Source organism: Chiloscyllium punctatum, chromosome 2 (genome assembly GCF_047496795.1).
Source record: "Chiloscyllium punctatum isolate Juve2018m chromosome 2, sChiPun1.3, whole genome shotgun sequence".
Taxonomy (NCBI): Eukaryota; Metazoa; Chordata; class Chondrichthyes; order Orectolobiformes; family Hemiscylliidae; genus Chiloscyllium; species Chiloscyllium punctatum.
The window spans coordinates 48197978-48208294 of NC_092740.1; the positions used below are offsets into that span (position 1 = coordinate 48197978).

General features: G+C 43.4%; 1 protein-coding gene across 1 annotated transcript in view; it reads left to right on the plus strand.

The window, feature by feature from the left end:
• The window catches only part of msh3 (mutS homolog 3 (E. coli)), a 281291-nt gene extending 276112 nt beyond the window's left edge, over positions 1 to 5179 (plus strand). Inside the window, exon 24 of the mRNA XM_072582322.1 lies at positions 4168 to 5179. Within this exon, the coding sequence (XP_072438423.1) occupies positions 4168 to 4249 (82 nt within the window). The 3' untranslated portion in view covers positions 4250 to 5179. The remainder of the gene's footprint in view (positions 1 to 4167) is intronic.
• Positions 5180 to 10317: the final 5138 nt, after the last annotated feature.

Here is a 10317-nt window from a genome sequence, read left to right on the forward strand (position 1 = left end):
CCCTATTCCCTGACAGCACTGACTCTGCATGCCCTCTGTAATGCTTACTCATTCACTTTGGATGCCTTCCACCTGTACCAACAGTAATAACTGGGCCACTGACTTCTATCTCCTGCCCCTCTCATTCCAGGAGGAAAACCAACCCATTACAGAGCAGAAAGATTTAAGATGGGTAGTGAGCTGCCCACCATTCTGCTTCTTACCCTTTATGAGGAGGGCATTCTGAATCTGACTGCCCCAAGCAGAGCCTGGACGAGTGTCGGTGGTTACCCTTAGCCTACAATGTCAGGAACTCCTGAGTGAAGTCCATCTTCCTTGACTTGACCAAAGCCTGAAGCTAACTATGACAAGATTAAGACCTCTGTGTTTGAGCTAAACTGCAAGATAGAAGGAATATGAGCCCAGTATCTCTGGCTGAGAGGGCATAGTGCAAAACAAAAGACACTGCAAGGCAGGGATGCTGTGAGCATCCAGACAGGCTCAGAGTGAACGAGCACCATGAGAATGAGCAAAGTGCCTGGAGATGCAGCCTGCTGGATTCCATGAGCATGGTGAGTTCACTGAGTGCAGAGTCATTGGTACAGCATTACAATGAGAGTTTCCAGTGCTGCCCAAGGTGCAGCATTAAAGTGCAGTAGCATCTTGTAAGTGAATTGGAAGTGTGCCATGAGGAGGCTGGTTAATATTGGGTGCCAGTGTTTGTGGATGTGGAGTGCATGCAGCTGGTGCCATGGATTGTGCCCTGAGGGTTTGATGCTGCTTTCCAACATGGAGGTTGTGGCTAACTGGACCTGTCTGATATCTGCTCTAATTTCCATGTTGAGTATCCCAAAGTCTAGTTTGTTGGACAACTTTGGTAAATTCAGAACCTGAATATTAATGAGGCAAGTTGGCCAAAAATATAAAGGAGGATAGTAAAAGCTTTTTTAGGTATGTGAAAGGCAAAAAAAATAGTTAAGACTAAAATTGGGCCCTTGAAGACAGAAACAGGGGAATATATTACGGGGAACAAAGAAATGGCAGAAGAATTGAATTGGTACTTCAGATCTGCGTTCACTGGGGAAGACACAAGCAATCTCCCTGAGGTAACAGTGGCTGAAGGACCTGAACTTAAGGGAATTTATATTTGCCAGGAATTTGTGTTGGAGAGACTGTTAGGTCTGAAGGCTGATAAGTCCCTGGGGCTTGATGGTCTACACCCCAGGGTACTGAAGGAGGTGGCTCGAGAAATCATGGATGCATTGGTGATTATTTTCCAGATTTCTATAGAGTCGGGATCAGTTCCTGCGGATTGGAGGGTGGCTAATGTTGTACCACTTTTTAAGAAAGGTGGGAGAGAGAAAGCAGGAAATTATAGACCAGTTAGTCTGACCTCAGTGGTGGGAAAGATGCTGGAGTCTATTATAAAGGGTGAAATTACGAAACATCTGGATAGTAGTAACAGGATAGGTCAGAGTCAGCATAGATTTATGAAGGGGAAATCATGCTTGACTAATCTTCTGGAATCTTTTGAGGATGTAACTCTGAAGATGGATGAGGGAGATCCAGTAGATGTAGTGTACCTGGACTTTCAGAAAGCTTTTGATAAAGTCCCACACAGGAGGTTAGTGAGTAAAATTTGGGCGCATGGTATTGGGGGCAAAGTGCTAACTTGGATTGAAAGTTGTTTGGCTGATAGGAAACAAAGGGTAGTGATAAACGGCTCCATTTCGGAATGGCAGGCAGTGACCAGTGGGGTACCGCAGGGATCAGTGCTGGGACCGCAGCTTTTTACAATATATGTTAATAATATAGAAGATGGTATTAGTAATAACATTATCAAATTTGCTGATGATACTAAGCTGGGTGGCAGGGTGAAATGTGAGGAGGATGTTAGGAGATTACAGGGTGACCTGGACAGGTTAGGTGAGTGGTCAGATGCATGGCAGATGCAGTTTAATGTGGATAAATGTATGGTTATCCACTTTGGTGGCAAGAACAGAAAGGCAGATTACTACCTAAATGGAATCAATTTAGGTAAAGGGGCAGTACAAAGAGATCTGGGTGTTCTTGTACACCAGTCAATGAAGGTAAGCATACATGTACAGCAGGTAGTGAAGAAGGCTAATAGCATGCTGGCCTTCATAACAAGAGGGATTGAGTATAGAAGCAAAGAGATTCTTCTGTAGCTGTACAGGGCCCTGGTGAGACGACTGTGTGCAGTTCTGGTCTCCAAGTTTGAGGAAAGACATTCTGGCTATTGAGGGAGTGCAGCGTAGGTTCAAGAGGTCAATTCCTGGAATGGTGGGACTACCTTACGCTGAAAGACTGGAGCGACTGGGCTTGTATACCCTTGAGTTTAGAAGACTGAGAGGGGATCTGATTGAGACATATAAGATTATTAAAGGATTGGACACCCTGGAGGCAGATAACATGTTTCCACTGATGGGTGAGTGCCAAACCAGAGGACACAGCTTAAAAATACAGGGTAGACCATTTAGGACAGAGATGAGGAGAAACATCATCACCCAGAGAGTGGTGGCTGTGTGGAATGCTCTGTCCCAGAGGGCAGTGGAGGCCCAGTCTCTGGATTCATTTAAGAAAGAGTTGGATAGAGCTCTCAAGGATAGTGGAATCGAGGGTTATGGAGATAAGGCAGGAACAGAATACTGATTAAGGATGATCAGCCATGATCATATTGAATGGTGGTGCAGGCTCGAAGGGCAGAATGGCCTACTCCTGCACCTGTTGTCTATTGTCCAACGAGATGTTTAACAAGTGCTAATCCCTGCCAGTAGCCGCTGTCTGGTGAGAATCTCACCACACCACTTGTGAAAATAGGAATGAGAAGATCTCAACGTTGAGCTGGGCCTTGTTACACTTGTGGTCTGATTCTGCCACGAGTCTCACTATAGGCCACATTACTCCCACTTGTATAAGATTCCGCCCACTAGTGGTGTTATTCTATTATCATCAGAGCAGAGCAACACTTCATCCCAATTTAGCCGTCCACTAATCCTTGCTTTATAAGGAACAGGTGGAAATTCTACTAGAACAAGAGAGCCCAGAAAATCCTGGAAACCGCTGAGACCTGGCACAGTCAAGTCTCATGTTCTTTCCGGTGGATTCCACCAATAAGTAACAGGTTTCAGCTACATATAAATCCCAGTGAAGCACTGGAAAGTTTGGAGACTATTATGTTTAATACCAGATGTAAATAATATTACGTGAATGTAAGTTATAGACATACAAGTAGACTAAGCAGATTCTCAAGCCTATGCTGCTATTTAATAAGATTTTAACTGAACTTCTGTAGCAACCTCATGTGGTATTGCTATTTTCTGATACCTTTAGTGCCAATAACCCGTCAATCTTACTCTTGAGTACATTCATTGACTTAGCATCCCCAGTCCTTGGTGGAGAATCTCAAAGGTTCATAATCCTTTTGAGTGGATAGAGGTTTCCTTTTCACATTTCTGAGTGGTAAACAAATGTGTGTTACAGTGCAGATATGTAACAGCTATCATGTTAAAATGCTTCAGAACTACTTCCAATTTTGTGGCAAATTCCACTGCATAATCAGCAGGTAATAAGTTACTTAGCTGTGAGCTGGAATTTATGTGGTCCTTTGAACAGTTAGTTGACCTCTGTGTGCTGGGTCCTCCCTAACAGCTGAGTAAGGGTTATGATTTGGAGATGCTGGTGTTAGACTGGGATGTACAATGTTAAAAATCACACAACACCAGGTTATAGTCCAACAGGTTTAATTGGAAGCACTAGCTTTCGGAACGCCGCTCCTTCATCAGGTGGTTGTGTGTGTAGATGACCATAAAATGACATTAGCAACATGGGCAGAAAAATTGTTCAGCCCTCATGAAGGTATCAGTAAAGGAGACTGAAAGCTATCAAACAATGTTTGGTAATATGCTTTGTTATTGACTTACATTTATCTGGGGTAAAACTGTTTATATTTACTCCAAATATGGATTCTTATCTGTTGTAATTGCTAAGACAATCAAGACATTGTTCCCACATCCTTGTGGGATTTACACCACAGCTTCAAAGAAAGACATATAATTAGTTACAAAAACCTTTTTTAACACTTCCATTGTGTTTGTCATATAAATTACAGCCAATTCTTAATGCCACATGTATAATCTGTCACCCTGTTATTATTATTTCTTGTAGGAAGAAAATGAAATCCTTCTTTGAAGTCTGGAGAATAAATGAAGGGAAAGAACTGATGGACTGGGTGATGGTGAATGAGTAGAGATTACTTGTTCCTGTTTTTTAAAATAAATACATGGATATGAGATGCTGATCTCCTACTTGTGTGTGTTTGGTTTCAAGGGAAACTTGGGATTTTGCTTCACACCCATTGAAAGAAATACTCAATTGCACTGTCCTTGTAGGTAGTTGTACTCTGTCCCAGCTTTGTTCTTGTTTACATTCTCCATGTAAATCCTACAATACAAGATAAATATAGATAAGAAAGTACAATTAACACATCTGGACTCATTCATCCAGCAAAACTACTGCGTCCTCATTTCGTTCATACCATCCAACCATTTCTGAAATGATTTATGAGGCTTTTTTTGCCTTTACTTACACATCTATTCCATTTTCAGTGCATCAAGAAAGTTCTGATGTCACTGATAAATTTCAGCAGTCTGAACAGTGCTCATTGCCTTAAATCGTACAGTCTTGACATGTTTTTATAACCTTTGGCCAATTTTATAAAGGTGTTGCCAGAACTTTTGTCTTGAAAGAATCCCTAACCATCAATACAGACAACACTGTTCAACGCAGGATCCAGATTACATTTTGTACCTTTTCTAAATAAGAGAAGCTTCTGATTCCCTTTCCCCTCTGCTAGGCTTTTGCTTTCTAAATGCTGTGAAGTTGAAATAAAGTAAACTTGTAAAATAAAATGATGAGTTGGAATAAAGTTATACCATCATGCTTCCTTTATTGCTGCTTGTACAGAGAGCTAAGAAGACAGGACTGTGTGAAAGCCTGCTGCTTTTTAATGGGAATATTATGTTTAACTTGTGCATTTTGTTAGGAATCAGGGAAAAAAAATCGTGTCTGCCTAAAAACTAATTGTGATACTGTGTTAAATTGGGGAAAAAAAAGAACCATTTGTAACCAGTGTAATGTATTGTAAACCAGACCAAATAAATTATAATTTTTTTTCGAATTACTGTTGTTACTGCAATAGTAACAAATTATATATTTCTTTGATATTGCCATACTTTATGAAGGTAGAAACTACTTTCCACTGCGTCTCAGTGGAAACTGACTGCTTTATTCCGGAATCTAATCGTCCCCTATCACTGGGTTTTAGTGAACCATTTGACTATGAGGGCCACTGCTATCATGTCCACACATTGCTTCACACAATATTTACAAGCATTGAGTTCCAGCGGTTTGATCAGTAGCAGCCAGGATTATATGAACTCTCAACAAAAAAAAACAAATTAACCACAGATGTTAGGAATCAGAAACAAAAACAGGAATTGCTGGAAAAACTCAGCAGATCTGGCAGGATCTGTGGAGAGAAATCAAAGTTCAAGTTTCTGGTCCAATGAACCTTCCTCAGAACTGCTCTGAAAACGGTCACTGGATCTAATGTTAACTCTGATTTCTCCCGGAGTGGGTGCACTGAAGGGAATTCACACTTGTCCCAACTAAAATCAGAAAAAACATTAAAAATATTCAGATAATCAAGGCAGCTTCTGTAGAAAGAGAAACCAGATTAATGGATAGGATTTTCCCAGATTAGAGGATGTGGGTTTGGATGTGTACAGGGAGCTAAATTGCTCGCAATTGACATTGAGTCTGAATGTCACCCACTCTCGGGGTTAACCAGGGTGGGATTGAAAGTGAGCACTATCTGTAGGATCTGTCGGGAGACCAATTAGGAACAGGATTAGGCTATTCAGCCCATCAAGCCTGCCTCTCCACTCAAGATGGCCACGGCTGATTGCACACTTCCATGTCTATTACTCACCCCATTCACATAACCCTGTATGAACTGGTAATCAGCTATCTATCAATCTCTGCCGAAACATACTCAAATGTTGAACTTCCAGTCTTCTGAAGTAAAGAATTCTGAAGATTCACAACCATCTTCTGATCTCAGACCAAAGTGACATTCCTCCCTTATTTGTGGTACCTGGTTCTAGACTCTGCAATCGGGGGGAATATCTATTGTGTCTATCTTTGAAACTTGTGAAATATTTAAAATGAAATCACCCACTCATTCTCCAAAATTATAGAGAATACAGGCCCAATTTGTCCAATTTCTTTCAATAGATGAGTCCCAGAAACAAGTCTTATGAACATTTGCACTCCTCTGTGGAAATAATATCTTTGCTGAGATAATGAGATCAAAACTGCATAAAATACTCCAGGTGTGCTCTAACTAAGCTCCCAGACAATTGAAGCAGACTTCACTACTTCTGTACTCAGATTGTGATACATAAAAAGCTGATTAGATCTTGCTTGGGGACCCGGATCGTGACCTGCCAGCAAATTACCAGCTGTCCAAGGTGAATATACAGAGGGGAGAACTCAAGTGAAACTGACACACTGGGCCGCTTTTGATCAGTGAAACTGAAGAGCTCTAGCCATGATCATTCTGAAGCTGTTGGTCTTAGCAGTTTCTCTGAGTGCTATTATAGCTTCACAGGTGATTGCTGACCTTTTGGAACATAGAACAATACAGCACAGAACAGGCCCTTCGGCCCACGATGTTGTGCCGAACTTCTATCCTAGATTAAGCACCCATCCATGTACCTATCCAAATGCCGCTTAAAGGTCGCCAATGATTCTGACTCTACCACTCCCACAGGTAGCGCATTCCATGCCCCCACTACTCTCTGGGTAAAGAACCCACCCCTGACATCTCCCCTATACCTTCCACCCTTCACCTTAAATTTATGTTCCCTTGTAACACTCTGTTGTACCCGGGGAAAAAGTTTCTGACTGTCTACTCTATCTATTCCTCTGATCATCTTATAAACCTCTATCAAGTCACCCCTCATCCTTCGCCGTTCCAACGAGAAAAGGCCGAGAACTCTCAACCTATCCCCGTACGACCTATTCTCCATTCCAGGCAGCATCCTGGTAAATTTTCTCTGCACCCTCTCCAAAGCTTCCACATCTTTCCTAAAGTGAGGCGACCAGAACTGCACACAGTAGTCCAACTGTGGCCTAACCAAAGTACTGTACAGCTGCAACATCACTTCACGACTCTTGAATTTAATCCCTCTGCTAATGAACGATAATACTCCATAGGCCTTCTTACAAACTCTATCCACCTGAGTGGCAACTTTCAAAGATCTATGTACATAGACCCCAAGATCCCTCTGTTCCTCCACCTGACTAAGAACCCTACCATTAACCCTGTATTCCGCATTCTTATTTGTTCTTCCAAAATGGACAACATCACACTTGGCAGGGTTGAACTCCATCTGCCACTCCTCAGCCCACCTCTGCATCATATCTAAGTCCCTTTGCAGCCGACAACAGCCCTCCTCACTGTCCACAACTCCACCAATCTTCTTATCATCTGCAAATTTACTGACCCACCCTTCAACTCCCTCATCTAAGTCATTAATAAAAATTACAAACAGCAGAGGACCCAGAACTGATCCCTGCGGAACTCCACTTGTAACTGGGCTCCAGGCTGAATATTTACCATCTACCACCACTCTCTGACTTCGACCGGTTAGCCAGTTTTCTATCCAATTGGCCAAATTTCCCTCTATCCCATGCCTCCTGACTTTCCGCATAAGCCTACCATGGGGAACCTTATCAAATGCCTTACTAAAATCCATGTACACTACATCCACTGCTCTACCCTCATCCACATGCTTGGTCACCTCCTCGAAGAATTCAATAAGACTTGTAAGGCAAGACCTACCCTTCACAAATCCGTGCTGGCTGTCCCTAATCAAGCAGTGTCTTTCCAGATACTCATAAATCCTATCCCTCAGTACCCTTTCCATTACTTTGTCTACCACAGAAGTAAGACTAGCTGGCCTGTAATTCCCGGGGTTATCCCTATTCCCTTTTTTGAACAGGGGCACAACATTCGCTACTCTCCAGTCCCCTGGTACCACCCCCGTTGCCAGTGAAGACGAGAAAATCATTGCCAACGGTACTGCAATTTCCTCTCTTGCTTCCCACATAACCCTAGGATATATCCCGTCAGGCCCGGGGGACTTGTCTATCCTCAAGTTGTTCAAAATGTCCAACACATCTTCCTTCCTAACAAGTATCCCTTCTAGCTTAACAGTCCGTTTCACACTCTCCTCTTCAATTTTGGAAGGCACTCCACCTGTCTAACCCGTTGTTTGACTCCCCTTCAGCTGGATATCCTTGCTGCCAGCCTACGCTATGAGATGGATGCTTTGCTTGTCTGACGAAGGACAACAGGAGAAAGGTAATCAACATGAGGTGCCACCTGCTCAGCCACACCCCAAAATACAGGACTTGGATAAATATAAAGTTCATCACCATGGTAGCTCAGTGGTTAGCGCTGTTTCCTCACAGCGCCAAGGACCTGGGTCCAATATCCGCCTTGGGCGACTGCCTGTGTGGAGTTTGCATAGTCTCCCTTATTCCTGATGAAGGGCTTTTGCCCGAAACATTGATTTTGAAGCTACTTGGATGCTGCCTGAACTGCTGTGCTCTTCCAGCATCACTAATCCAGAATCTGGTTTCCAGCATCTGCAGTCATTGTTTTTACCTAGTCTCCCTGTGTCTGTGTGGGGTTCCTCCAAGTGCTCTGGTTTCCTCGCGCAATCCAGAAATGTGCAGGTCAGGTGAATTGGCGTGCTAAATTGCCCATAGTGTTCCGGGATGTGTAAGTTGGGTGCATTAATCAGGAGTAAATGTAGATTAATAGAGTAGGGAAATAATGGGTCTAGATACGTTACTCTTCGGAGGGTCACTGTGGACTCATTGAGCCTAATGGCCTGTTTCCATACTGTAGGGATTGTATGATTCTCGCTGGCAGGAGGCAAGACTCCAACACATAGTGTAGTATAAACAAAGTTCTCAAAAAATACAGCCTCAGCACAAGGGGTTGATCATTTAAGACTGAGCTGAGAACTTTCTTATTCAAAGGATATGAACATTTGGAACTACCTGCCCAGAGAGGGGGATGCACTGTCACTGAACATATTTAGGCTCCCTCACCTGGAAGGTGTGTGTTTGGGCCCTTGAATGCTGAGGACAGAGGAAGTAAACCGGCAGGGGTTACGCCATCTGCGGTTGCAGGGAAAGGTACCATGGGGCTTTGGCTGGAGAGGGAGGGAGGAGGTTGGTGGTGGCAGTGGTGTTAGAAGTGAAGATTGAGTGGACCAGGGTGTCCCGGAGGGAAAGGCACTTACAGAATTCTGACAAGGAAGGGGAGGGGAATATGTGTCTGGTGGCATCTCGCTGGAGGTAGTATGAAATGGCGGCTAATGATCCGCTGGATGTGGGTGTTGGTGGGATGGTAGGTGAGGACAAGGGGGACCGTATCACTGTTGTGGGAGGCAGGAGAAGGGATGAGGGCTGAAGTGTGGGAAATGGGTTGGACCCAGCCAAGTGCCTTGATAACTGCGGTGCTGGTGAATTTGACTTGATTTTTCATTGTCACATGTAACTAAGTACATTGAAAAATTTTGTTTTGCCAGCAGTTCAGGCAGATCATTAGCAATTAAGGGCATACAGATTTTAAAGTGCTTAGACAAAGCGAAGAATATAAGGTTACAGCTGCACCGGAGGTGAAAAAAGCAAGATCAACATTGGCAAAATCAGCATTATTTGAAATTAGATTCATTCAGCAGTCTAATAACAGGGAAGAAACTGTTCTTGAACCTGTTGGTGCATATGTTCAAGCTTCTGTACCTTCTGCCTGGGAGGGGTCTTTGGTGATGCTGGCAGCCTTGCCATGGCAATGAGAATTGTAAGTGGAATCCATGGATAGGAGGTTGGTTTCTGTGATGGTCTGGACTGTGCACACATCTTTTTGCAGTTTCTAACCCTTGGTTGAGGAAGAAGGTGGACGTTTCGAGCCCCCTTGTCAAAGTTGGCATCATCAGAACAGGTGCAACGGAGGCAGAAGAACTGGGAGAGTGGAACAGATTCTTTACACGAAGCACCTTACAGGGTGAGGATGCATGGTCAAGGTAATTGTGGAAGATGGTTGGTTTATAACGGTTATTGGTGGTTGGCCTATCCCCAGAAATGGAATCATAGATGATGAGGAAGGGAAGGGAGAAGTCTGAGATAAACCAGGTGCGGGTGAGAACGGAGGGAAATTGGAAGCAAAAGCGATTC